This window comes from Camelina sativa, chromosome 11 (assembly GCF_030686135.1).
Source record: "Camelina sativa cultivar CO46 ecotype springtype chromosome 11, ASM3068613v1".
Taxonomy (NCBI): domain Eukaryota; kingdom Viridiplantae; phylum Streptophyta; class Magnoliopsida; order Brassicales; family Brassicaceae; genus Camelina; species Camelina sativa.
The window spans coordinates 3,459,785-3,487,223 of record NC_141890.1 but is presented as its reverse complement, the minus strand read 5'-3'; the positions used below and the strand labels follow the sequence as shown (position 1 = coordinate 3,487,223).

General features: G+C 38.1%; 7 protein-coding genes and 1 pseudogene across 15 annotated transcripts; 2 read left to right on the top strand and 6 right to left on the bottom strand.

Annotated features, from left to right (window-relative positions):
• Positions 1-193: 193 nt before the first annotated feature.
• Positions 194-878, bottom strand: LOC104721471 (uncharacterized). Its single transcript, XM_010439458.3, has 2 exons — positions 595-878; positions 194-497 (listed from the first exon to the last, which is right to left on the bottom strand). The coding sequence occupies exons 1-2, from the start codon at positions 757-759 to the stop codon at positions 363-365; spliced, it is 300 nt and encodes a 99-aa protein (XP_010437760.1). The 5' UTR covers positions 760-878; the 3' UTR covers positions 194-362.
• Positions 879-2,732: 1,854 nt separating this feature from the next.
• On the bottom strand, positions 2,733-5,801 carry LOC104721470 (histone deacetylase 14, chloroplastic-like; annotated as a pseudogene). Its single transcript, XR_015571472.1, has 9 exons — positions 5,616-5,801; positions 5,157-5,377; positions 4,969-5,043; positions 4,375-4,476; positions 4,145-4,216; positions 4,009-4,065; positions 3,654-3,903; positions 3,330-3,511; positions 2,733-3,234 (listed from the first exon to the last, which is right to left on the bottom strand). The product of XR_015571472.1 is annotated as a histone deacetylase 14, chloroplastic-like (transcript).
• Positions 5,802-5,894: 93 nt separating this feature from the next.
• LOC104721469 (uncharacterized) lies at positions 5,895-8,949 on the bottom strand. 2 transcript variants are annotated; one of them, XR_015571473.1, is made up of 10 exons: positions 8,255-8,949; positions 8,072-8,169; positions 7,937-7,982; positions 7,641-7,723; positions 7,481-7,545; positions 7,071-7,132; positions 6,734-6,793; positions 6,402-6,591; positions 6,193-6,258; positions 5,895-6,103 (listed from the first exon to the last, which is right to left on the bottom strand). XR_015571473.1 is itself a non-coding variant. In XM_010439457.3 (10 exons), the coding sequence occupies exons 1-10, from the start codon at positions 8,711-8,713 to the stop codon at positions 6,056-6,058; spliced, it is 1,020 nt and encodes a 339-aa protein (XP_010437759.1). In that variant the 5' UTR covers positions 8,714-8,949; the 3' UTR covers positions 5,895-6,055. The 2 variants fall into 2 exon arrangements, 1 of the variants encoding a protein (XP_010437759.1); XM_010439457.3 differs by having other exon boundaries at positions 6,559-6,591.
• A 17-nt stretch (positions 8,950-8,966) lies between these two features.
• Positions 8,967-11,016, bottom strand: LOC104721467 (aspartic proteinase Asp1-like). Its single transcript, XM_010439454.3, has 8 exons — positions 10,844-11,016; positions 10,614-10,731; positions 10,294-10,517; positions 9,967-10,194; positions 9,734-9,875; positions 9,451-9,651; positions 9,294-9,366; positions 8,967-9,198 (listed from the first exon to the last, which is right to left on the bottom strand). The coding sequence occupies exons 1-8, from the start codon at positions 11,014-11,016 to the stop codon at positions 9,080-9,082; spliced, it is 1,278 nt and encodes a 425-aa protein (XP_010437756.1). The 3' UTR covers positions 8,967-9,079.
• A 104-nt stretch (positions 11,017-11,120) lies between these two features.
• LOC104721468 (protein ROOT PRIMORDIUM DEFECTIVE 1) lies at positions 11,121-13,093 on the bottom strand. Of its 2 annotated transcripts, none has more exons than XM_010439455.2 (2): positions 11,649-13,093; positions 11,121-11,547 (listed from the first exon to the last, which is right to left on the bottom strand). In XM_010439455.2, exon 1 carries the CDS (start codon positions 12,926-12,928, stop codon positions 11,705-11,707), a length of 1,224 nt encoding a protein of 407 aa, XP_010437757.1. In that variant the 5' UTR covers positions 12,929-13,093; the 3' UTR covers positions 11,121-11,547; positions 11,649-11,704. The 2 variants fall into 2 exon arrangements, with proteins under 2 accessions (XP_010437757.1, XP_010437758.1); XM_010439456.2 differs by having other exon boundaries at positions 11,121-11,544; positions 11,649-12,950.
• LOC104727593 (putative protein phosphatase 2C 62) lies at positions 12,991-17,337 on the bottom strand. Of its 4 annotated transcripts, none has more exons than XR_015571470.1 (9): positions 16,608-16,854; positions 15,024-16,321; positions 14,734-14,906; positions 14,513-14,579; positions 14,183-14,280; positions 13,918-14,084; positions 13,687-13,830; positions 13,448-13,576; positions 12,991-13,324 (listed from the first exon to the last, which is right to left on the bottom strand). XR_015571470.1 is itself a non-coding variant. In XM_087473275.1 (9 exons), the coding sequence occupies exons 1-9, from the start codon at positions 16,852-16,854 to the stop codon at positions 13,157-13,159; spliced, it is 2,481 nt and encodes an 826-aa protein (XP_087329401.1). In that variant the 5' UTR covers positions 16,855-17,337; the 3' UTR covers positions 12,991-13,156. The 4 variants fall into 4 exon arrangements, 2 of the variants coding, with proteins under 2 accessions (XP_087329401.1, XP_087329402.1); XR_015571471.1 differs by having other exon boundaries at positions 15,027-16,321; XM_087473275.1 differs by having other exon boundaries at positions 14,183-14,270; positions 16,608-17,337.
• Positions 17,082-19,271, top strand: LOC104721465 (phospho-2-dehydro-3-deoxyheptonate aldolase 2, chloroplastic). The gene is made up of 5 exons (XM_010439452.3): positions 17,082-17,591; positions 17,677-17,954; positions 18,062-18,338; positions 18,444-18,689; positions 18,788-19,271. Exons 1-5 carry the CDS (start codon positions 17,133-17,135, stop codon positions 19,052-19,054), a joined length of 1,527 nt encoding a protein of 508 aa, XP_010437754.1. The 5' UTR covers positions 17,082-17,132; the 3' UTR covers positions 19,055-19,271.
• LOC104721462 (copper-transporting ATPase PAA1, chloroplastic) lies at positions 19,269-27,438 on the top strand. 3 transcript variants are annotated; one of them, XM_087473269.1, is made up of 17 exons: positions 19,269-19,975; positions 20,075-20,128; positions 20,285-20,438; positions 21,639-21,713; positions 21,801-22,078; positions 22,300-22,527; positions 22,715-22,813; positions 22,980-23,129; positions 23,757-23,903; positions 24,150-24,200; positions 24,282-24,439; positions 24,924-25,056; positions 25,120-25,217; positions 25,604-25,850; positions 26,115-26,318; positions 26,747-26,827; positions 26,934-27,438. In XM_087473269.1, exons 1-17 carry the CDS (start codon positions 19,505-19,507, stop codon positions 27,159-27,161), a joined length of 2,856 nt encoding a protein of 951 aa, XP_087329395.1. In that variant the 5' UTR covers positions 19,269-19,504; the 3' UTR covers positions 27,162-27,438. The 3 variants fall into 3 exon arrangements, with proteins under 3 accessions (XP_087329395.1, XP_087329397.1, XP_087329396.1); XM_087473271.1 differs by lacking the exons at positions 19,269-19,975; positions 20,075-20,128; positions 20,285-20,438 and adding an exon at positions 20,895-20,971 and having other exon boundaries at positions 21,080-21,713; XM_087473270.1 differs by lacking the exons at positions 19,269-19,975; positions 20,075-20,128; positions 20,285-20,438 and adding an exon at positions 20,895-20,976 and having other exon boundaries at positions 21,080-21,713.
• Position 27,439: the final 1 nt, after the last annotated feature.

Genomic DNA, 27,439 nt, shown 5'->3' with positions numbered 1-27,439 from the left:
TTTTGAGACTATTGTCTATTTGTCTTCGTGATCCGTTTGCTTTCTTCCCAGATAAATTATATTTAAACTCTACGACTAATACTAATAGGATGTTTTGGTTTCCCATGCATGGTTGGCTGAATTTAGAGTTATCTGTTTTGATTATTACTATGGATATACCCTAGCTAGGTTTTAATGATTTAAAGATGATATATCGTAAAAAAAAAGTTCGATCTTACTGATAAAGATTTTTTCCTTCTATAATAAACGAAGGATTCACGGCGTATACAACATCTATATATGCTTAAGGATGTACAAAAGCGATTAAAGGAGTAGTAGCGGAAAGTGAAAAACAAAGAGACAAAAAAAGAAGAGTTAAGAAATTAGAAAGGAGCGGTAGCAATGTCCCAACCATGAGGACTCATAAACGTCATTCTTTCGTCTTCATCATCATCGTCATCCTCCAAATTTATGCATCGTCCTCTTTCTTCACTAGCTCTTAAACCCTCATGCGTCTCCTGTTTTTTTTTCCCCACATATCATCCATTAGATAATGTTACAAAGAAACGAGAAATTGAAGAAACTTAAAGAATTAATCAAGTAAATAATTAATACCTTTGTGAAGATATCCATAGCTTCCTCCATTGTTTTAGTTTTCATCACAAACATAGCTTCTTCTCGAGCATTTTCTATTTGATCGAGATGCAACGTCATGGGCTCTGTCTCTATGGAAGGCCTCCTCTCTAACATATTCATTCTCTTGCTTACTTCGAATTCCATCTCTCGGATTTAGCTTGAAGACAAAACAAAACAAGTTTTTGATGAATCTCTCTCAGTCTTTGATTGATCTGATTATATATAGAAGAAAATAGTGGATTTGTTCAGGGCGTACATATGAATCTTTTAAAAAATATCTCATGTTTTTATAAGTCCGATGTGGGGACGTAAGAGAGAGAGAAGAAGATGCTGAATCACGTAACGTGGCGTGGTGGGGCGGATCACGGCGGTGGATTGGGAACACGTGGCGCGTGAAGGATGGTGGTGACGACGCACGTGGCGGATTGGTTTGTATACGAGTCAAAAGAATTCGATTTGCATGAAGATAACGTAACGAGAGACTTCTTCTTACTTCTTCGGTTCTTCCCACGATTTTTATTCTATAATATATTTATGTTTATTTTTTGTTGGAGTTGGTCGGCGGGTTGAGATATTTTCGTTTCTTTTTCTTTTTATAATGACAAAAAAAGAATAAGTACGTGTAAGTTTTGTTTATGTCATTTACATAGACATGATTAGGTGTGACTGTGTGATGGTCATCAGTCTTGGGCTCGTTTTAAATAGGTTGACTAGAAATATCTACCTCCCGATTTTATTATATAACCATAATCATAATCACATTTCTATTCACATAACTTAACCGTAATCAATAATGTTTACAAATAAAAATGATATTTTTACATGATTAAGTTTTAAACGATGAGAAATGGTCTAGCTATAATAACTACCAAAAAGGTTTACTAATTTTTACTAGTACGATCATTATGTTCTAGTCATTTACTTAGGTTGGACAAAACCACATTACCATAATATTTTTAACAAACGTTGATTTGTCATTAATGATCGCCATGTTCTAGTCATTTACTTCTTTAGATGTTTATTAACAAATATTACCTGCGGTATTAAATATAGATCGTCTAAATAAACATATAAGTTTATATTTCAATTTTTTTTTTTGAGAATTTCATTACAATAGAAACTAATTTACAGAAAAAGTCATATAAGTTGTAAATACAACTAAGGCTTGATAAACTTGTTTTGCAAATCTTCATTTTATTTTACTAACAAGTCTTCCAAATATGAGTAAACTTTGCAAAGAAACAGAGATCTAGGTAAATTTGGAGACAGTATTGGTTGAAAGATGTCGGTTGATTAAGCTCTTACCTATTGGTTTAGATATTTGTCTAATAAAATTTGAAAAAGCTCAAAAAACTAGTATTCCAACTTCCAAGGCATCTCCCTACAAAAATCATTTGTTAAACTAATGGTAGATAAAAGAATTGTACAAAGATAACACCATCATATAGTTAAAGTCTAACAAATAATACAAAATCGTATCTTCTAGTTTGATTATGCTCAACAGGGATTATTGTGAATTAAGCAACAAATATCATATGAATATTTGAAGGCAGAAAAATATGCATATGAGAAAAGTGGAGATTTTTATCATCGATGGTATTGAAACTGTTATTATTATCCAAATGACAATGATATTGGTTTGTCTCGTATACCGTTTCCTTAGTTTGCATGTTCCCTTAGATATACAATTCATTATTGTTTTATAATTACTTTACAATATCTTATATTTAGTATTATTAGAATTTATTTGTATTAGAATTGTTGTACACAAGTTGCTAATGATGAGAATAAAAGATTTAAACAGGATTTTAAAGTAAAATATAGAGTGACAACATTATTTGTCATGTAGTAAAATATAAAAAGGTGATAAAAAATTATAAATTGTTTAGACAAAAACCAGATCCATAGATATGTACATTTACAAGGACGTACAAACATCATTTTAAGTAGCCAAAAATGGCAAATCCACAGAATCATCTAGAAAAAATAAAAATTCATAAGACTTAGGTTACAAAATAGCATTTTCTACAATAATCCCTATAGAGATGTTTTGTAATTAGAGAAAAAGGGGCAATAAATTGACGGTTGTTGTTATTGAACCGTGGGAATGAAGAGAATAGAGGAGAGTTTGTCATGCTTTTTATTTGGTTTTAGTGTTTACTGTTAAGCATATAAACTCTACATTTCCACATATATTGTTAGTCTTTATACATAGACCCAACAACTTTACGAAAGAAAACATAAGTGCAGTATCAAAAAGAAAACATAAGTCCAGTTTGATACTAGGCAACATGGAGAACCTCTCAAGCAAATCTTCCTTATAAGCAATGAATACTTTTGGCTCTCTCAATTGCATCTCGCACCTTTCTCATTGGTTCTTCATACAAATAGGCTGGGTTATCAAACTCCGATGCCAAGCTTTCTTCTCCAAGCAATGCTCGAAACGAGTCTGTCACAGATGATGAAAGTGACTCAAGATTGTATCCTCCTTCCAAGAAAAACACACAACGTCCTCCGCACACTTCTTTCGCCAACCGCTTTATATCTTTCGCCAGTGAGTAGTATGTTCCTGTCGTGAACTGTAGATTTGCTAGTGGATCCAGGACATGAGCATCATACCTTAAGCAGATAAAGCAATAAAACAGAGGAGTAGTTGGTAAGATAATGGTGATACAATTCAAAGAGAAACGAAAAAACGTTTTACACTCACTCACCCCGCAGAAACAAGAATAAGATCTGGCTTGAACCGTTGAACGCATGGAACAATGATTTCTTCAAAAGCAGTTCTCATCGCAATATCACCTGACCCTCCAGGTAGAGGTAAATTTAGAGTGGTGCCTTCACCTTTTCCTTTGCCTATGTCACTGATCTTTCCTGTTCCAGGATAGCTTCCATCCTGTGTTTTTCAGAATATAAAAATGACTTGTGTGATTGTCAAAAAAAAAAAAAAAATGACTTGTGTAAATCGACTCATATTTTTGTGTTATTTAATCGATGATCCTAAAAACATGTTATGCAATAATGTCATAGAGGCTTACCTGATGAGTTGACAAAAAGAATATCAGGGTCCTCAGTAAATGCATCATTTGTACCATTCCCATGGTGAACATCAAAGTCAATTATGAAGACGCGTTTCAGACCATGTGCGAGTTGGGCGTGACGAGCTGCAATTGCCACATTTCCAAAAACGCAGAACCCCATTGGACCTTTTGGTACGGCGTGGTGTCCTGGAGGTCTTATCAATGCAAAACCAGTGGGAGGATCTGGGCTGTTTCTGGATGCTGCGATCTGAAACAAAATACTCATAAAGTTACTAAGAAATCTATAACCAGTTCCAACATAATGAAACTGAAGCAATAAAAAACAGACTAACATGGTGAAACGAGACATCACCACTGAATCAACTAAAGCCATTCCGGCTCCTGCTGCGATAAGTGAATCTTGGAATGTCTGGCACAGAGGGGAAGAGATTTTAAGCAGGAAAGATGGTGTCATTAGAGATGTAAACCGATGAGAACAGAGCAGTTACCGTAGAAGTGGCATATGTTGGTCCAGAGCCTTCGATGAAAATTAGTCCCGAATCTGACGCCTCATCCATTGCCTAAACTAAGAATGCCTTTGTTATGGTTAATATAAACTCATACATTTCTTATCTGCAATCCTACTTACATTGCTATTTTATATGTCCATGAATTGGTTACTTATGCAATAAAAAGTTGTGCAGTAAAAAAACTAGTAAGAATGAGGGAAGCAAATAACCTTCTCAAGGCCAAAGACATAAGCCCTGTCGTGAACATTTGCAATATCTTCTATACTTGCAGTCTTGAAATTTGCGAGTTCAAGAATCTGTGAGCCGCGGAACTGAAATAAACAAGGAAAAAGGATTCACATATGAGCACTCATTGATAGATCCGAGATCATTTTCGGTAAAAGAGTGACAGAGATCTTCACCATACAAAAATCAAAGTATCGAACGAAAAGAAGAAAAGAGAGGAACAATGGAAAAATGAGGCTCTAAGACACGGATTGGTGCATACAACAAAAGCATACCAACTACAGCTATCTAACATTTTTCGGAAAGAATCCACTGAGAAATATTTAGCATTTGATTCATATGAGAATATGTGCAATTCTAAGACTGCAGATCATATCAAATCTAATTCACCAGAAAAGTGCAAGATCAATCCTACAAAATTATCCACAAGCATTATGGTTCAGAGAGATATTTTGGTCTCCACTTTCTGAAGATTCGACTGAATATTGTAAATTACGGTTAACGAAACTTCCATAGCTATAGGTGCGTAAGATAGATGGAATGTCACATGAAAAAGATAGAGATTGATTGTTTCATGCCTTAGGAGTGAGCTCATTCTTCTCAAGAGCATTAATAATGGCTGGAACTCTTGCACTGCATTCTGGATGTGATTCCTATGAGAAATGAGAGGAACAAAAAAAAAACAGCCAAATATTGCAAGTCAAAACCTTGTTATGCAAAAGAGAATTGAGGGGAACAGAAACAAGCAAATATCGCAAGTCAAAACCTTGTTATGACCCAGTGCTGCAGAAACACTATAAATGAGACGAGCATCGGCTAAATGCTGGATAGAAGGTAAGAGAGGATCCTTGTCTGTACCAAATGAGCAACAAATAGAAGCTCCATTGGGTTTCATAAGATGTTTTCTCCCTAAACTCAATCCATTTCCCAAATCGAAACCAATCCAATGATGATTCTTCCTTCTACTCCCAGAATTTTCAGCACTTCCTAAAGCAATCAAATGTGATGTACCCATTTCATGAAAATTCCAATTATATAAAGAAAATAGTGAGAACATGTTATGACAATAATGTAAATTAAAACCATTCACGACCAATTTTTATTTTTCTTAAAGAGGAGCAGACAACACTAAAATTCTCATAAACCCTTTCTTCTGAGAACTATATAATGGATTACAAAAAAGACAAATTTTGATGGCATCGAACAAAGAAAGAAGAGAATTTACCAGGAACAAAGTGAGGTCGGACGATTAGCGCCATGGACATGACTGAGAACCCCTCAAGTTCAGGGCAGAGGTTACTGAAGTCAACCACAAAAGAACTAAAAAGAAAATCAAAAGCTATTAATTTTCTTAAGTGGATAGGTTTTGTACGGTCCTACTTCCACAAGAGCGAGCACACACATGTTTGGTATGTTAAAAATAGAAAAGAATCATTTGATATATTAGTAGTGATGTTGGAAGTGCTAAGGTGCTGCATGGATCACTTGGTCATTTGGACTTCTATTTTGGTAATGGATCATACAAACGATCGAACCCAATTTATCAATGATTATGGTAAATGAGTTTTTATATAAAAAAAAACAAAATGGTAAAGAGAACTGAAAAATTACACAGGGGGAGCAACTATGTAACACAAAAAAGCTAAGTAGTCCCTATGAAAGCTTTTAAATTCTTTCCCCAAGAAGTGATTCAAGGAGAGCCGCCTCTTCCTCCTGCCCAAACATCAATAACCACATTTAACATCACTTTAACAAAACAACCTCAAATTTATTAATAATGTTTGTTTCTATTCTCTACGTACCACCAAGGCATTGAATTCGGTTTCCTCGTCTATGGCGCTGATCACAGCTGGATCGTCTAAGAGCTCCTGCAAACCCATTCGCATATAATGGTAAGCTTACTTCATAATGACGATCACAGAGAAACCTTACTGTTATGATTACAAGAAATTCTCTCTTCTAAATCCAGAGAACCAAAAATCATTAATAGGCCTATCGCATAACTACTTACTTCAATTTTAACAGTCTCCTTTATTCTTTCCTGAATTTACAAATTGGTCAACGTCTGGTGGTTCAGCTTTTGCTTAAAACCTTTTCATTAACCCAAAAGACCCAGTATGGGTAACCAAGTTGCATAGGATAAAAGTACACAATGGAGGTTCACTTACATCATCAGCAATTTGCAGCAGCCCATCTTGATCCTGCATAGATGAAATTGCCATTTATCACTCTGTTTTTTCTAAACGATTCCATATCTTTTTCTATGAAAGTAACAGCATAAAAAGCTCACTTCTGCTACAGCTTATAACTATGACAATAAACAACCAATAAGAACAAGCTTACCTTAGCAGCAACAAAGAGAAGTGGATCTGAAGGTGTGTAGACCATATAGTGTGATCCATCCTGAATCCATCATTTATATTTAGACAACAAGAAAGGGAGTTTCATGTTCAACAGAATTCAAACTATACATATCACAATCAGAGTGTAAGGGTCAACTTTGGATCCACAATGGAGCACTAAATACAAACTTGGTTCAGAGACACATTGAAAAATTGAATGTCATGTTCTACTTTCACAATAATATACTACAATAGTGATATCTCTAAAAGATGTTCAGAATACTCTAAAAGGCACCTCAAAACATATCAATAAGTAAATGCCAAAAGAAAGGGTATACCAGATGGAAACACGTAATTTCAATGCCTTCTGTTGGCAAGCCTTCAACATCTTGGCCATCATCTGCAAACAGTTGTTGCTCGACACATTTAATAATATGAAAAAAGTACGACACGAAACTTTAAACATTAAGTATATGAGCAGACCCGTAATACCATCTCACGGTTAGAATGAAGTAGTTCGAGAGAACAAAACATCAGAGGAAAATAACAACATACATGTACTAAAATGCAAGTTCACGTGACCATGGTTTTGATATTTGATACATGAATATAAAGCCTGATATCCTATATCCACCGTATACTAACGAAGCCAAAATCAGATATCAAGCTCATACAGAGCAGACACCAGAGAATTTTAATCAGAAGAATTTTCGTCATGTGCAAATATTAGAAGAAAGAGTGTGTTTGCCTGTGCGAAAATCGAAGACATTATCTTCCGTGTAGCAAAACCCTCCCCTTGCAGTGTAACAGAACCTGATTTATAGTGAAAATAACCCATTCGACTGTATCAGATACAAATAGACATATGATATTAAAAATGTCATGCTTGAAACAGGGCAGAGTCATACCCGCTGTGTACTAGATGCATATGGATCTTTGCAAGAGCATAAGCAGCAGCAGGAAGAAGAGATTCAACTTCTTCATCACTGACCTAAAAGACAGAACTATTCAGGTTAGCATACAAAGGTCCCCAGTATAAGCGATTTTCTAGAAAATGACTATTCTAGAGAGGGTGACATGTTGAATCAATATCAGAGTTCGCAAAAGCATAGTGTTTATGCAACCCAAAAGGACTCTCTACACTAGGCTATGTGCAGTCCTGAAGCAACGAATGAGAGAAAGATTCATGGAGGAGAGAACTTACCGCTGACCATCCATCAATATTTGTGCTCTTCAAAATCTGAACTGGCCTGAAGCAAGGAATGAATGAATCAATCAAACAGGAAAGAAGAAGTTGCTAAACTAATAAGAGAAAGATAGAGAAACAGCAATTACTCACGTATCAACAGGGCAAAGAAGCATACAATCCTCTCCTTTACTACTAGTAAATACTCTTCTTATCACACAATCCAAAGGGCTACTGTTTGTTGGATCAATCTGACTCAAAACAAAAACCTTTTTAGATTCTCCTTTCCCCCAAATACTTATCAAGTCCAAAACCAAAGTGAAATTTTTGACTCACCACAGTGGCGATTCGCTTCTTAGAGGCCATAAGAACCCTACCAGTTTCATCAATCACAAACCCAGCAGGTGGTTTAGGTATGGTAGGAGGAGAGTTAAACGTTGCTAGAGACCGCGAAGAAGAAGAATAATCAGAATCATCATCTTCTTCAAGACCATCCGCATCTCTCAATTCCCAATCGTCCACAGGTTTCGCAGTTTTCCCCTTTTTCTTACGTTTCTTGTTCGTGCTACTATTACTATTGCCACCACCAGTACCCGTTGAGGCCTTCTTCGTCGGCTGTCCCGTTTGCGGATTCACCGCGGATGTGATAACGAGACGAAGATGGCGGGTGCTCTTCGGAGACGAAACAGATAACGAGACGGGAAACGACGAAGACGGGTTGAGAAATTGATGGATATTGGAACATGAGATAGTCGAATTTGGTGAAGGAGAAGTTAACGAGTATGAGAAAGCCATCGAAGAGAGAAGAAAGAGAAAACCTTTCTCTTGGGTGATGCTTCAGAGAGTGTGAGCTAAGTGAATTCGCCGGCCGGAGATATATGTGTGGTAAGTTTTGACCGTAAAGTTGTGATTTTTTCTCGAGTAATTTATCAAAAATCATATTTTTATTTTGATTTATTGTAATAATAAATCATAGGATTGTGATCCGACCAGTTAAACTTAAAAAAAAAAAAAAAAAAAAAAAAAAAAAAAAAAAACTTAAACCAAATAGTGAAAGAAGAAGGTTCACGGACTCGGAGTATTACACTTGCATATAAACAACATGTCTCATAGTCTAATTACAACTATCAGCTTTTTTGTCCAAACTATATAAAACATGTCTCAATATTCAAATACTTGAGCAGCTTTTAGTGAAGCAAGTTCATCGCAATCCGCTGGGATCCATCCGATTGATTGTTTCTCGTTATCGTAGATTATCATCTGATCTTGCATTGATATATCTGTCGATTCAAAGAGAGGAAAAGGGAATTAATATGTTACTTCGAAAACTCAAGATCCGGAAATTGCCAATGGTAGTGTTAAAGACTGTACGTACCACCGATGAGGTTTAAGTTCTGTAGACCTATTTCTGTGCCATTCAAGATTCCCAAGCATACATTCCCTTTCATCTGCAACATTTTAATAAACCTTTATTTTAGCAATGTACACAAGATCGTGGAACGGATGGGAAACAGGATACAGGAATTGCTTACAGAAATGATTAGATAAGCTTCTGGGGGTATCTCAAACAGAGATTTTGATCTCCAGCTTGTTTTGAAGCTAAGAGCTAGAGGTTTGAAATACTTCTTGACTTCTTCAATGTTCATGAACGGTCTTCGTCCTTGCCAGCATAGAGGTAGTGTGTGATCATCACGTGCTTCTTTCAACGGTTTTCCACTAAGTTCTCTCTTTAGCTACGGAAAAAATAACAAAAAGACTTGATGAAAAACTGGTCTCTTCGCTCTTTATATTCCAAGGTTACAGCAAGTTCCTTACCAAATATGTTACGGCTTGGTACGCCTTAGAATTAAAGTATGTGTACGAACTTCCACTGTCAAAAACTGTTAATAGATTCTTCAGTCCCGTTGTTCTTCCCCCGAATAGAAGTTCCCCTCCCATTGCAGGAGAGTAGTGTTTTCTGAGAAAGAAAGTTGCAAGATTATAGCAAAAAGAGAGAATAACGTGACCGGGTCAAAGATAAAAAAATAAGAGAAGAGCTATATTATTACGAGTATTCACGCGACATTGGTGTCCAAGAGACTCTTGAAGAATCATAAAGATCGTTGCCAAAAAAGAGGATTCCTCCGCCTAAACTGCTTAAGCAATGACCAATAACATTCTTGACATAGCCTTGGCTATGAAGCTGTGACAGAATGCTTACTTTCCCCCTACCAAGTCCTAGTACTCCATCTAGAGGATGATGACTCGAAGCCCCGGGGATTTGATCGTATCCGCATCTGTTGCACAGAAAACTCTATTGAGGACTTGCTAGGAACTACAATTGCTTAAATCATTTTGAACATTATCGGTCCAAGATTGTAGAAATAGATATATACCCTAGAGCAAGACGGGGAGTGAGCCGGAGACCCTTTGTATAGTTCAAAGAGAAGACATCTCTAACAAGAACACCGAGAGAAGATCCCCCATCAGCATACTCGACCTCATAGTCACATTGCTCTGGAGACTCACATCTCTGGTTACCATTCAAATGCAACGCCTTACACAGTGGATCATTGCAAGGAATAAGATCGCTACTAGGCTGATAAAGTGGATGAGGCGCCTGAAACCAAAAACGGTTTCGTGAATTTGCTAGATGAAACTATGACAATGGATCTAGAGAAAAAGAGAATTGAAGATGAAAAAATTATTATCTTACCTCCAAGCAACGAACACAAGGAGCATCACATTGGAGCCAAGTGAGATCACTACCAGTATCAAGATCAAGATAATAAGGTCGTGGTGGTTGTCCTATGTGGATAGTAACATTGTAATATCTGTTCCAAATTAAAGTATAGGACAAAAAAAAACAAAATTTAGAGCATTACTGAGAAAGGCAAGCAATAATTTTTTGAAAGAGTTTGGAAATATATAAATAGAAATATATACCCAAGAGGATAAACGTTGCCATGAACAGGGAACACTACTGAAGAGACAGCTCTGGTAAATCTATCAGAGAATCCAGCTGTTTTCCTCCATCTGAAATCAACTGCCGACGAAAAACCCAGAACCAAAGACATAACCATCAACACAATCATAAAACGGACATTCATTTTCTCCATCTTTCACGGTTTGTGGCGAAATAATAAAATAGAAAAGTAGTTAACTGTATTAGCCAATCACGTGATGGTGATGATGAAAATGGAAAACGACAAAGGCCAAGACATTTACGAGTTCAAGATATTTATTACAAAAGAATTGTCTTTTTGTTGATGCTTATGGGAGTACTTGCATAAGCAAAGAAACCTTTTTTATTTGGTTTGCAACAAGTAGAGACAGGTAATAAGGATTCTTGGCTTAAACCACAGGAGACTTGAGGCAAAAAATATTCCAGAACCAGTATCTGCCAAAATCAAGAATCGAGATAAGGAATAATGCTGATGAGAAAGAGTAGAGCCAAAGTATATCTTGCAGCTGAAGTAAGCAATCTTGTTGGCATCTTTCTTCTTCGATTCAAATTGTCACAGAACAATGAGTGAGCTTCACAATCATTTATCCATCCTAGTGAAGAAGCATCTTTTCACAACCATCATTTCATCATCATCACCATCACCATCATCATCATCATCATCATCATCATCAGTCCAAATCTGCTATTAGAAGAGAAGAAGATGATAAATTTCAAAGCTCAACAACATTTTCATTAGGCTATCAACCCATCAGAGGAAAAGCTATAGTTAAATAAAGATCTTACCATAATGCCCAGAGAATGAGAGTGTAGATAAAACAACAATCAAGAAACTCGTATGTTCATTCGATATCATCTTCATCATCCAATCCGTTTCTGTAGCTAACCAACTCAGCATCAACCTTAGCCTTTCTAGGACTCATCAACACAAGCTCAGCTAATCTCCTCCTAGCTAAATACACATCATTTGGATCAACCAATTCCCCTCTCTTATACGCCTCTCTTAAAAACACCGTATGTAGCTTCCCGTAATTCCCACGAGTCGATATGTAAAATATCCCCTGATGCTGCAGAAGAAACTCTTTCAACTTCTTAGGCAAATTCATAACATTCCTAAAATGAGCAATTCTCTCAAGCGTGATCTTCTTCTCAACAGTCAAAGACAACAACTCATGGATACAAGCAACAGCTCTCTTCTCTAACCTATTCTGAGCTTCCATCGATCTCAAATCGTAACCAGATATATCCTCATACGGTGACCAATAAGGAAGTCTCTGCCATTTCCAAACAGCAATTCGAAAATACTTACCAATCTTGAAACCAGGAGGAAAATTCACAACGAAGGAGAATCTAACATCCTCTGCATCAATACCTTTTGTTCTATACTCAATCTCTCTAACTCTCTCAATCGCACAAATCGATAAACTAGGATCTTTCTCCACAATCTCAATGTACTTATCTCGAGTCTCTTCAGCATCAATGAGCCTAAAGAACTCTGGATGTTTCAGAATCACAGAGTACTCGAAATCTTCAGGGAGACCAAACTCAGTCCGAGCGATCCTTACATGCTCAAGACGGATCCGACCCGTATTCGACATCATAACGAGTTTTCTCAACCGGGTCACGGCGTCGGGTATTTGGGAGAGAAGAGCTTCGTGCTCGTCGCGGATTTGATCCAAAGCCTTTCGGGTTAATCGACAGTAGAGGATTCTTTGAACTGGGTGCTCGTATATCTCGAATACGTGTGGGAATTTGAGGAGGAAAGCGCCTGGCTCGTGTTGCTTGAACCCGAGACCTAGACGGCGAGCTAGCGTGTCTAGGAGAGAGATAGCGATGGTGTTGTTTGGTTGTGAGAGGATCAAGCTGTGAAATTTGATGACTTTACGGATCTTTTTCTCGACTTCCATGTAATTGTCGTAGCCATGATCACGAACTCGATCCTGTTTCTTGGGAATGGTGGTGGATTGAGAAAAGTGTTTTACGAGGATTGAAGGAAGAATCGTACTCGCTAGTTTGCTCTTAGGGTTTAAGGTTATTGAAGAAGCATTCCTCAGAAAAAGCTTCATCCTTTCTTTGGTCTGAGTGGCTCGAGTCAGGGTTCAGCATCACTCTGTTTACTAGGTTTGGGTTGGAAACTGGATATCGGGTCGGATCCTAAACTGATCCGGCTCACATGATTGGTTTAGATTTTACATCGTTTCAATAAATATTGTAAAAACTAGAATGATGTTGTCTGGGTATCTCTCTCTCTCTTCATTATTTACATCTTACAGTCGCTGAGGAGGATGTATATTTTAAGTAGAGACAGTTTTTACGAATGAAACGATGACAGTAACAGCATCAAGTTTACCACCTTTGTGTCCATCATATCCTTCTTCTTTAGCTGCGTCTGCAAACGGTGTTCTCTCTGTTTCTGATCCTCCCACCTCTTGTGCCTTTGCAGCCACTAACTCTGCTATTTCCTGTTAATAAAAATCCACCAACATTGATGTAAGAATATATAGGTTACTCAAAACCAATTTGATAATAAGACCCAAAACTACTAGGCCAACCAAAATAGAGTAAGAATTCAAGACATTGAGCACCTGAGGTTCCAAACTCTGCTCCAGTGACCCGCAAACTATTGAAACTAGTTCTTTCTCGTACAAATTGTCAAAGAGTCCATCAGTTGCTGCGATGACAACATCGCCCTCATCCAGTTTCACATTGTAAACCTGCACATTGCGACATTGCGTAAAGCAAGAGCACATATTCTGGTTTACATGAACCATTCAAGTCTCAAGACTGTAAAGATTTCATTGCTTAAGTAGTAAAACCATCGTACCTCTGCAAGGTTTAGGACATCACAGCCTTGCGTAATATGTAAGGGAAAACAAAAATGATGAAACATTGGAGACGACTTCTGCAATACTATGCCGTCCCTAATAACCATGAATCCTGTATCTCCGATATTGGCAATGTGGAGTTCCTACAAAATAATTTTACATGATCACAGACTGCCTCTGACTCAAAAGGATTTCCAATGTAACATATATTGTTAGCGACCAAGTCTCACATTATTGTCAAGATGAGCAATTAAGGCTGTCGATGATCCAGAGGACTTAGTCTCATTGACACTTCTATGGAGAACTTGAACTGGGTCAGTCATCTTAGCAGTTTCATCAGAAATAATCTTCTGACAGTTGCTCATGAGTTCTTGAGAATACATTCCCTTATTGATTCCTGAATATGAACCAAACATATATTCGACAAGAAAATTATACACGTGAGTGAGTTTCTGCGAAACTTTGGAAAGCTATGTGAAAAATACTTAAATGTACCTTCAAATGACCACTGAGAGACTCCATCAGCAATACCTATCCAGTTGTGGTGAACGGTAAAATAAGCATCTTCCCGACCTGCCAAAGCCTGGACATCACTATTTCTAAATTATTATCCACATAACATAATTATAAGGACTTAAAATTTCAAAAATTGTCAGAATGTTAAAAATGACGTTTTTGAGGTGGCGGGAAATGAGAATGTGATTAAGATATGAAAGATCTTGAGATATCCTTGTAGTATACTATATAATGGAGTGTTAATAATTTAGCATTTCAACAAATCTCCCTACTTTTAGTTTATACTAAACAGAAAAGGATCACAGGTACCTTATAGGGCCTTTGGAGTGAAGCCAAACCAGAATCCAAGTAAAATTCTTTGGACAGAAGCTCTTCCCTGTTTAGATGTCAAACATCCAACCAAAACAAAACAAGCATGCAGTATGATTCCTAGCCCGGTATAAAAATATACATAGATACATGTAGCTGTATCTATGCAAGACAATAGTCCAGTTTGTTTAACACAAGAGTAAAATATATGACTTACTAACCTGCCAGAAGTCACTTCAATTGGTTCAAGAGTGGCCCTTTCAGGTGCAGGAACTTGGAGATCTTCCCCTTCTGTTTCATCGGCGGTTTTAGATATGCTACCATTATCAATTATTGCGTCCTTCACAGTTATTTCATCTTCTATGGTTGAAGCCACATTTTCTCCATCATTTTCCTTCATATATGATAAGTAATTAGAGTGGTGGCACTATATTCTGTTTAACAACACTCTCTGATGTCTCCTTCCTCCTACACTGTTAAAACTACTTAATGGTTTAGAGTAAGGACTCACCACCTCAGACGTATCAACTACAGGCTTTTCAGCGATCTCATCAACGCTGGGATGTGTTGCTTCTGGTTCAACTAAAATATTCTCCTCCGGTTCAAAAGTTTTCACAGGGTTTTCCTCAGAAGTATCAATTACAGGCTTTTGAGCGATCTCATCAACGCTACAATGTGTTGCTTCTGAAGTTGAAATGAGTTCATCAGGAAACACAGCAGCTGTAGCTGTTGGTTCAACTACAAGATTCTCCTCAGCTTCAATATTTTTCACAGGATTTTCCCTCACATCCAAATTGTCATCAATTCCGATGGCGTATACAGGCGAAACTTCCTCAAGATCCTGGGACTGTGAGCCAGGTTCAGCTAAATTCCCTTCCTCAACTTCAAAATTTTTCATACGGTTTTCCTCAGACGTGTCCATTACAGGCTTTTGAGCGATCTCATCAACGCTGCAAGGTGTTGCTTCTGGAGCTGATATGAGTTCATCAGGAAACACAGCAGCTGTAGCTGTTGGTTCAACTACAAGATTCTCCTCAGCTTCAATAGTTTTCATAGGCTTTTCCCTCACAGCCAAATTGTCATCAATTTCGATGGTGGATACAGTCACAACTTCCTCAATACCATGGGACTGTGAGCCATGTTGTGAAGTAGATGATCTCGGTCTTGTTTGAACCTCCATACGATTCTCAGTGATTTGTTGATAACCATTTGTCTCACGGTCTCCTATTTTATTGACTGAAGCTTTCTCCATGACTTGAGAAGAAAGAGGCTCCACATTATATGACTCAACCGTGATTTCATTCTCATTAACTGGCTCAGATTCCTCAGAAACAACTACATTTTCTTCAGTAGAGCTAGTAGGAATAGCTTCTGTTACACTAGCTACGGAGCTCAGATTGGACACACTAGCAAGTCTGGCTTCAACTTTATCTTCTTGGCTCCTTGATACATTCACCGAAGTTAAAGTTTCTCTTTTCTTCTTAGTAGGAGCACGAACCCTTTTACGATCCTTAATTTTGATGACATTGCTAAGATCGGAAGGAGCAGCTCTTTCATCTTTCTCAGAACTTGTTTCGATATTAGAACCGACCAATTTCTTCTTCGCATCAGATTTTTCCTTCAATACAGGAACACGATCAAGATCTTTTACCCCTTGTTTCCTTGAAACTTCACTGGTTGTTTCTGCTATATTCGCATGTTGCTTCTTCTCTACTTCTTCTACGCATCTCGCTTTTTCTTCAGCCTCGAGATATTTCTCAATTTCACTTGCATCCCCAAACCGGAAGACATAACTTCCATCCTTAAGCTCTGCAGATCCAAAAGCATAGCTCAGATTTCTAATTAAATAATTTTTTTATCACACAGTTATTTCTTAGCATCGGAAGCAATCATCATCAGACATTTAGAAACTAAGCAAGATCTTATGTTTGATACTCAAATTCGAAGTAAAACTTGTGATAATCTCGTAATTGAGGCTTCAGACACTTCAAAAATTAGGGAAATAAAGTAAAGCACAAAACTTTGCCGAAGATACTAGACTAGTTTCAGGAAGGAAGAGAGAACAAGAAAAGAAGATGGAAACACGAAGACTTACGAGTGGTGGACACGAGATCGAACTTCTCCGGAGCAGAATTCTCCGGTGGGCATGGAGAAGAAGAGGAAGCTGAAGACTGTGAATGTGAAACGGACTTAGCCAACTGTAGTTGAGAGGACAATCGGAACTCCGTAACGGAGAACTTAACTCCACCGGGAAGTCTCCGGAAGAAACCCCATGGACGGTGAAGAGAAGGAAAAATCAGAAAAGTAGGAGCTTGGAGAGAAAATATCAAGTGATCAGCCATAACTTAAAACATTGAAGTCTGTCTCTAACAACAACACAACAAGAACAGTGTCACAGGTGGTTTTAGACGATGGAGAGCACTTGAAGATGATAATTGGGTGACGTTAGTGGTAACCCTCTGTTTCAGTCAGGTGTGTTCGTTCGATTCACACATACATGTGGCTATAGTTTGTTTTTAATAATTGGCTATAAAAGTCATCTCTTTTATTTTGGCTCTGTTCTATCCTGTGGCCGAACCAGTCGTCAATCAAATCCCACAGCAAGTCGTTTCCTTCAGAGATGGTGACTCTAAACGCGTCTTCTCCTCTCACGACGAAGTCGTTCTTACCTTACCGCCACGCTCCTCGCCGTCCGATCTCTTTCTCCCCTGTTTTCGCCGTTCATTCGACTGACCCCAAGAAATCTAACGCTCAATCAGCCTCTGCCTCGGCTAAATGGAGTCTAGACAGTTGGAAATCAATGAAAGCTTTGCAATTGCCGGAATATCCAGATCAGAAGGATCTCGACTCGGTTATACAGACGCTTTCGTCTTTTCCTCCTATAGTTTTCGCTGGTGAGGCGAGGAAACTGGAGGAGAAGCTTGGACTAGCGGCTATGGGTCAGGCCTTTATGCTCCAAGGTGGTGATTGTGCTGAGAGTTTCAAGGAGTTCAACGCTAATAACATTAGAGATACCTTTAGGGTTCTTCTCCAGATGGGTGTTGTTCTCATGTTCGGTGGCCAGTTACCAGTTTTCAAGGTCGATTTTTTATTTGCTCAAGACTCCAATTGTTCTATATGTTTTGAGTTCGGTTTATGAATTTGTTGGTTTTATAAATATCCAGGTGGGAAGAATGGCTGGTCAGTTTGCGAAGCCGAGATCAGATCCATTCGAGGAGAAAGATGGCGTGAAGCTGCCGAGTTACAGAGGAGATAATATAAATGGTGATGCTTTTGATGAGAAATCGAGGATCCCTGATCCTCATAGGATGGTTAGAGCGTATACACAATCTGTGGCTACGTTGAATCTATTGAGAGCATTTGCAACTGGAGGTTATGCAGCTATGCAGAGAGTTAGCCAGTGGAATCTTGATTTCACCCAGCATAGTGAACAGGGTGACAGGTTCGTTAACTTCTCTCTTTGTTTATGTTATGATGTTAAATCAAAGTAGATGAGGTTTTCTTAAGTCAGAAACAGTTTCTTACAACTACTTGTTGTGACTAAAACAGGTACCGTGAATTGGCCAATAGAGTTGATGAGGCTTTAGGATTCATGGGTGCAGCTGGACTTACCAATGCTCACCCAATCATGACTACTACTGAGTTTTGGACATCCCACGAGTGCTTACTGTTGCCTTATGAGCAAGCGCTCACTAGAGAAGATTCAACATCCGGGCTTTACTATGATTGTTCTGCGCACATGGTTTGGGTTGGAGAACGAACTCGCCAACTTGATGGTGCTCATGTTGAGTTTCTGAGGGGAATAGCTAACCCTCTTGGAATCAAGGTTCGTGATCATTAGAACTGTGCTCTTTAGGATTATCAATTGCCTCAGTACAATGGATTTTTGTATGAGAAATTGTCAGATGGTGATTGGTGTACTTTGATGTAGGTGAGTGATAAAATGGTCCCTAGTGAACTGGTTAAGCTGATAGAGATACTAAACCCTCAGAACAAGCCTGGAAGGATTACAGTTATAGTGAGAATGGGAGCTGAGAATATGCGTGTTAAGCTTCCTCACTTGATCAGAGCAGTACGTGGAGCTGGTCAGATTGTGACTTGGGTTAGTGATCCAATGCACGGAAACACAATCATGGCTCCAAGTGGGCTAAAAACTCGTTCTTTCGATGCAATCAGGGTAACGTTCCTACTTACTTCATCTTTTGACTTTAATTATAATCGTATATGATTCATGTATTTGACATCAAATGAATTGAATTTCGCGGTGTGTATCAGGCTGAATTGAGAGCGTTCTTTGACGTGCATGATCAAGAAGGGAGCTTCCCTGGTGGGGTTCATTTAGAAATGACGGGACAAAACGTGACAGAATGTGTCGGAGGGTCACGCACCATCACTTACAACGACCTAAGCTCGCGTTACCACACTCACTGTGACCCAAGGCTCAACGCTTCTCAGTCTCTTGAGCTTGCGTTCATCATTGCAGAGCGTCTGCGAAAGAGAAGGCTCGGTTCCGGAAACCACCTATCATCTATTGGAGTCTAGAGGATAAGACAATACTTTGTCCGAGTTAGGGATATGCGTGTGTATAGAGAGGCTCTATACTAAGTTGCTAAGTTTTCAGTAATCGAGTTTATGTACCAAAGTGAAACATTGTTGTTTGTATGTTGGGGCTATGCTTTGTTTCATTACGCTTTACTTGTTTAAAATATCGTGAGTGGTCGACTTAATAAACTCATTAAATCAGTTCGTAAGAAAAAAATGGAAAGGTGTAAACTTTGTGACTGTTAGACTGTTACCACGAAAAGTATGTTCCTTTCGTTCTGTAATTGTTTTGACTCATTCGACATACTTCGAACCGTTTGACAAACCAAAAGTTGTATGATGAAGAAGATTAGAAAACTCTGAAAGCGATTTAACACGTGGACACCACTCGTTTACACAGAGAAAATAAAACGGGATTCGAGGGATTGAGATTACGGAGCCACCACTTCAATGGACTCTTCATTCTCAGCTCTATCCACCGTCACGGCCACAACGATGGCTAGAACTAGTGGTGGTCCTTCGTTACCTCTCCTCACTCTTTCTAAAGCTCTTAACCGTCATTTATCCGGCGCCAGACACCTCCATCCTCTATTTCTCGCTCGTTGTTCTCCCGCCGTGCGCCGTCTTGGTGGGTTTCATGGTAGTAGGCTTACCTCGTCTAATTCAGCATTGAGAAGCTTGGGAGCTGCTGTTTTGCCGGTTATCCGACGCCGTTTGCAGTGTTTGTCGAGCTCATCGCCATCTTTCAGGAGTATTTCGAGTGGCGGCGGCGGCGGTGCAGGGTTCGGTGGGTATAACGGTGGAAGTGGCGGCGGAGGTGGCGGGGGATCTGAGAGTGGTGATTCCAAGTCGAAATTGGGTGCTGCAGCAAGTGATGGTGTCTCCCTTCCTTCGTCCGATATCATTATTCTCGATGTTGGAGTATGTGCTCTCGTTTTTTTTTCTCTATTCTTCATGATTTCGAATTCGATCCAATACTGTTATTGTGTTGCTGACATTGATGTTCTACTCTATTTGAAGGGAATGACATGTGGAGGTTGTTCTGCAAGTGTGAAGAAGATACTGGAAAGCCAAGTAAGTGTGAAGTTTTTTACTTTTTTTTCTCTTCTTCCTCTCCTGGGTTGCTTTTCTCAGCCAGACCAAATTGGTGGTCTGTTCTTGTCTGACAGAGTATGGTTGCCCAATTTATTAAAAACTCTCTTGTTTTGTTTCCTTTTCTTTGATGTATAGCCTCAAGTTGCTTCTGCTAGTGTTAATCTCACCACTGAGACAGCAATTGTGTGGCCTGTACCGGAAGCTAAAAGTGTACCTGACTGGCAAAAGAGTTTAGGAGAGACGCTTGCAAACCATCTGACCAATTGCGGGTTTCAGTCTACTCCTCGAGGTGTGACTCCTAATATCTTTTTTGATGTTCTTTTTTTTTTTTTTTTTGCTGAAAGTAGGGATTATTATACCCTTCGCAAAGGTGGAGGGGATCATAATCACTATTTTCCTTATAAGCTTGTTTAGATCCTTTTTGTAAACTCAGTGTTGCAGCTCTTGTTTGTTTCTTTGACGTGCAGTTACTGCATACTATCTTATTTTGTGTTTAAAGCTTTTCTGAAATTTTTCATAGTTTAGTGTCTAGGAATAGGATTATATTGGGATAATACAGGTAGCTAAATGGTTATAGTGTGCCGAAATTTTCTCCCAAATTTTCCTCCAATAGGATTATATTGGGATGTATGTTGTTTTAAAATATAGTGCCATAAGTTTTAGTGCTTCAGTAATGCTAGTTGACTGGAAGTAAATATAAAAACTCATCATCTTTTTGCAAATCCGGTGGATAATTGTGGGGTAGGGGATGTTCCTGAAGATATTGCAGGAGAGTTTGCACCTTGATAGTACAAAAGATTTCTCCAGCAGCAATCATTATCGGTATGGTATGTTCTTTGTTCGAAGGAATTTGAATTTTTCAATTGTTGATTTTTAGTTTATTGTGGACTAGTTCTAAGTGTACTAACTTGATCACTTCTCCTTTAACAGATGATTAAAAGCAGCTGCTAATGGAGAATGGATTGTAACATAAATTTCTGGCGCTAGTGGTTCCAATTATATAGAATTTGTTGTCAGTCCTTGTGATAAATTGATGATCCTAAGGCCGTGTACTTATTTTATGTTTTTCATTTATGACATCCCTTTTCTACCAGACAGCATTTCTCTGTAGTGATGACCTTGTTCTATAATTGTCAATTTTTCAAAAGGATCCATTGAAAGCTATAAACTTTTATACTACTCATTGGATGTATGTTTTGATGGCAGACCTTCATTCAGTAATGGATTTCGTAACTCTATCTACTTGACACATCATTTTAGCTTGACTAGGGGATGGATTAATTAGTCAAGAACTCTTTTCTTTGTTCTTCTGTAATTAGTTTCTTTAGCTATCCTATCTTAAAGTGTTGTTTCGTTCTTTATATGGTAAGTCTTAGGGATGTCTGCTTATCAGTAGCAGAAAGATTCTGGATGCCCTTGCTTTTCTGGGTCATTGTATTTTACAGTTGTCTTTCTTGGTATGAGCATTAAGTATCTATCTTTGTTCCAGATTTGGTGACGGAGAATTTCTTCAAAGTTTTCGAAACAAAGACAAAAGACAAGCAGGCTCGCTTGAAAGAGAGTGGTAAATGGTTTCCCCAAATTTGATTTACTGTTACAGGAAATTGATATTTTGTTTCTGAGTTTTGTATATCACTTGATTGTTTTACAGGCCGCGAGCTTGCTGTTTCATGGGCCCTATGTGCTGTATGCTTAGTTGGCCATTTGACTCACTTTCTAGGTGTTAATGCTCCTTGGATTCATGCAATCCATTCAACGGGGTTCCATGTGTCTTTATGTTTGATTACGTTGCTTGGTCCTGGGCGCAAGCTAGTACTTGATGGTGTCAAGAGCCTTTTAAAGGGTTCTCCTAACATGAACACGCTAGTTGGTCTTGGGGCGTTGTCATCGTTTTCTGTTAGCTCACTGGCAGCCATGATTCCAAAATTGGTAAATAAACTATCCTTTCCCTCGCACCCTCTACTTTCCCGAGGAAATAAGTTTTGTTGTGGTTAATGAAATTTCTTTACGGGTTAACACTAATGAAATTTTTATTTAATGCTGAACAAAGCGTTGATCTAAACTTATACGTTTTCCCTGTAAGCTAGGAGTATTCGTCCTTGCGATTGATGGCTGATATTATATACCTGTAAAACTGTTTTGACATTCAGGGTTGGAAGATGTTTTTTGAGGAACCAGTTATGTTAATAGCTTTTGTATTGCTGGGAAGGAATCTTGAACAGCGAGCTAAAATAAAAGCCACCAGTGATATGACTGGCCTTCTGAGTGTTTTGCCTTCAAAAGCTCGCCTTCTGCTTGATGAAGATCAGCAAAATTCAACTGTTGAAGTTCCTTGTAATAGTCTTTCTGTCGGTGATCTAGTCGTCATACTACCAGGAGTAAGAAGAGAGATTTTCATTATTATGCATAGTATGTTGTTGTTTCCCATTTAGATTATTTAACTGGAAGGGATATACTCATTTATTCTTTTGCCAACTATATGGAGGATAAATATCTTCTTTTTAATGTTATTCTTTGTGTGCCCTTTTCATTGACGCGTGGGTTATGTTCTCCTTATTTACCCAGGACCGAGTTCCAGCAGATGGTGTTGTCAAGTCGGGTAGAAGCGCCATTGATGAGTCAAGTTTTACAGGCGAACCATTGCCAGTGACAAAAGAGCCAGGGGTAAGTTTCTATTCCACCCCTATCTTTATCTAGTGTAGCCTGAGATAGATGAGGATATTGGCAGCACGACTTTTTGGGTTGACACTCCTTTGGACATATTATAAGTTTCAAATTTATTTTGTAGATATAACTCAAATTTGTTTTGTGAAAAAAATCTTTTGGCTAGAGTCAAGTCGCAGCAGGATCTATAAACCTGAATGGAACTCTCACTGTCGAAGTGCATAGATCAGGAGGTGAAACTGCAGTTGGGGACATTATTCGTCTGGTTGAAGAGGCTCAGAGTAGAGAAGCCCCAGTACAGCAGTTGGTTGACAAGGTCTTTCCTCTCTTTCCTAGTGCTTTATTAATACCAATTTGGGTTTACCTTGATTTCCCGTGTAATGTTGTGGAGCATAGAAAAAATTAAGTATTTCCAATTTTCCATAGACATGGCAATTTGACAAACTTGTCACTGAGTTTCCCGTTACTGGATAGATATTTGATTTAGAAACCAATTTGTATTGTATTTTCAGCGAGATACTATCTTGTGGATTTCCTTTGTAGATATCATTAAAATTGTTGGGACAACAATAGATACTAGTTTTCTTATGGCAATCATGTGTCTATGGGTGATTCCTAATTAATGGGACTGAGACGTCTTCTTATTCCTTGATCACTGTAAATTTATGGAGTCTACTGTACCTTTGTTCTAATTTTGAACTAATATGAATAGATTGAAATTTCCATAGTTTGCTTTCTTTCTTTTCTTGTTTGGCCCATATAGTGTCGTAACTTTCAGCTTCTTATATCCTCTTAGAAGCGGTGTTAGTAGCTGGGTTCCTACTATCACTTGGTTTATATAGGAGAAGACATTTTTTGTTGGATGGCGTGGAGTTGAAATTGCAAATTTGCACATTTAGATTTAACCAGGACTAAACGATTTCTTTTTTTTTTGCACTTACAGGTCGCAGGGCGCTTCACGTATGGAGTGATGGCACTCTCTGCGGCTACATTTACATTCTGGAATCTATTTGGTGCTCATGTTCTTCCTTCTGCATTGCAAAACGGGAGCCCAATGTCTTTGGCCCTTCAACTATCTTGCAGCGTTCTGGTATGCTTGAAATTTATTTATTTTCGATTTAAATGTTAGTACTTTCATGAGATCAAGCATGTGCAAACAAAGTTTTTGAAAGCAAATACCCCATGATATCAGTTAAAAATTTAGAGTGGATATGTATTTCACTTTTGACTCTATTAGAACCTTAATAATTTAGATTTATCAAACCAAGGATGGCTTAAAAAGAGTTTCTCCATCTTTTGTTTATCATGCTGCCTCACAGACTTTTATTTGGACCAGGTTGTGGCTTGTCCTTGTGCCCTTGGGTTGGCTACACCAACCGCAATGCTGGTAATTTTTCTACTGAATAAACAGTTTTTCTGCATCAATCAGACAGAGTAAGACGTTGAAGACCTTGATTATATCCCTTAGGTTGGTACGTCATTAGGAGCAAGAAGAGGATTACTTCTTCGTGGTGGTGATATTCTTGAAAAGTTTTCCTCGGTTGATACTGTTGTCTTCGACAAAACTGGGACACTGACGAAGGGACACCCTGTTGTGACTGAAGTCATTATTCCTGAAGATCCAAGGTTAGGCTCTTTACTGGTTCAAAATATTCAGTGATCTACATGTTCATCAAGGGTGTATTGATACTTAGAGACTTTCCATTGTGTGTGGCTTACCTATGTTAGGCTTTCAAGGTAAAAAGCATAAGGCTCTGTCAATAATTTACTTGAATATGAAAGTTGGTTAAATTTAGAGGGAAATCGGATGGGAACAAAAGAGGCTAGCAAAACATGGAGAGTGTTCAAATATTCGCCTTGTTGCATTAGGAAGTCTCTCACTGACAAAATATTGTTACCTTTTTTATATGAAGCTTCTTACATACCCAATTTTGCGCCTAAAAGCTTTGTCAGGGTTGAAATTTTTTTATGCTTCTTGGCACAGCTCTTCGATAGTTTTAAATAATAATTGTTAATGCCTTGTACTGTTTCAAATTAGTTTTTGTTTCTTGAAATTTCCACATACTTCTGTGTTTTGTGAAAACATCTGACTCCTCATGTTCTTATGCAGAGACAATTTGAATGATACTTGGTCAGAATTTGAGGTTTTGATGTTAGCAGCTGCTGTTGAATCAAACACTACTCACCCTGTAGGGAAAGCGATTATAAAAGCAGCCCGGACTCGTAATTGTCAAACTATGAAGGTAACACTGTAAATAATATTTATTTCCCTAGTTCGATGAAGTTAATGAACTCCATCACTGCAGGCAGAGGAGGGAACATTTACTGAAGAACCAGGGTCTGGTGCTGTTGCTATTGTCAATAATAAGAGGGTTACAGTTGGGACCCTAGAGTGGGTTCAGAGGTATTATACGTTCATCCTTTGTATAAGTGGTTTATTATCTAATTTAGGTGTGATCTGGCTCCTGATAAGTAACCATTGTAGTCTCATATATATTTCATGTTAGTATAATTTATATTTGTATCGCCATTTATGCATTTTTTTGTTGATGATGTGGTCGTTGCTGTCACAATTTTCACCTACTAATGCTGCCTGGCCACAAATCAAGATTACACATATATTCTTTTTTCCTCCATTGGATTGTACATACCTATCTAACTATAAGTATTTGTGGGGCATGTGAAGCTGAACAGTTAATAAATAATACATGATAAACATAAGGAAGTTGCAGGTTTTTGAACTGTAAAAAGACAGAAGCTCTCTTTTTAATTTACTCTTGCGCTATGCAGACATGGAGCCACTGGGAGCTCATTGCATGCATTAGAAGAGCATGAATTTAACAACCAGTCTGTTGTGTACATTGGGGTGGATAATACACTTGCTGCAGTCATCCGTTTTGAAGATAAAATCAGGGAAGATGCTGCTCAAGTTGTTGAGAATTTGACTCGCCAGGGAATTGATGTGTACATGCTGTCTGGTGACAAGAGGAACGCTGCCAATTATGTAGCTTCTGTCGTAGGAATTAATCAAGAACGGGTATGTTCTTATATTCTTACATGGATTGAAAAAAACTTGTTTAGGAGTTTTGGCATGCATGGTTTGCTAAAAGGTGGTATTTGGCGAGAATTTACCAAAGATTAGAAAGTCATCTCTGTAAATCAGTGATTGAGCTGTAGGCAGAACCCTCGTTTTGAACAAATTAAAATTTGGTCCTACTGACTTTCATTAGTCAGATACTCAGATAAAGTTCCTGCAATCTCCTCATTCCCTTCAAAATGCATGATCTAATTTGTTATACAGGTTATAGCAGGAGTTAAACCAGCAGAGAAGAAGAACTTTATCAATGAACTTCAAAAAAATAAGAAGATTGTTGCCATGGTGGGTGATGGAATAAACGATGCTGCTGCTCTGGCATCATCTGATGTTGGAGTGGCCATGGGTGGTGGTGCAGGAGCGGCCAGTGAGGTGTCTCCCATTGTCTTGATGGGAAATCGATTAACACAGGTTTCTCATATTATCCCCACAGCATTTGTACTTTTTTCATTTGTGCTATAAAGTGAGAGCTCCGACTGATTTCTACATTAAGTTAGATAGTCACTGCCGTTTTGATCCGATATATGCTATTAGTGCAAATCAATTTAGCTTGATTTAATTTTAATTTCAGGAAGATACAAAAAACTAGTGTATCTAACAGTAGTGATGTAATCCAACTACAAACTGAAGTTTACTTCTGATGAAACTTAGAACATGTTTAAGACTTGTAGACTTGTCATTATGCATCTTCATCTAGTTGTATAGATTTTTCATTGATGCGTAAAATTGCTGGTCATAGAAAACTGCAATTTCTTACTGAATCAAGGGTTTTAGATGTTTCCTTTTGGCCTACGTGAATTTGGACACATGTAGTGAGTATTTACATGATTTACATGCAGTTGCTTGATGCAATGGAGCTAAGTCGGCAAACCATGAAGACTGTGAAGCAAAATCTTTGGTGGGCGTTTGGATACAACATTGTAAGTTGTTCTGCATTTTTCATGTCTTAATTTCATTGCTGAGTAAATTGTGAATATCTAATGAGTTAATATTGTCTTATGTTCTATTTATCTAAAAACTATGTAGGTAGGAATCCCAATTGCGGCGGGAGTGTTGCTACCATTGACTGGAACCATGTTGACTCCATCAATGGCAGGGGCTCTCATGGGTGTAAGCTCTCTCGGTGTCATGACTAACTCTTTACTTCTGAGGTACAGATTCTTCTCGAACCGAAAAGACAAAAATGTCAAATGGGAACCAAAAGAGGAAACAAAGCAGCCACATGAGAAAACAAGATGGAAGGAAAGCTCTTAAATAAGGCGTATTGAGTCAAGATATCGTGATTTTTGCAGAGATTAGTCTGTTTTGTTTTTTACTTTTCACTCTTAGCGATAATTCCGGGTCTTCTTCATTCTTGAGAGGGTTTATTAGGGTATTGATACTTTGAAGAATCATCTCAATTGTTTTTTCAAACAATTTCTTTGAGCTTGTGTAACACATTCAAAACTCTGTCTTGGCTTTGGCATTTGATACACTGGAATTTGATTTTGTATAAAATATATAGTGAAATAAGCAGCGGGGGTTTCAGTTAT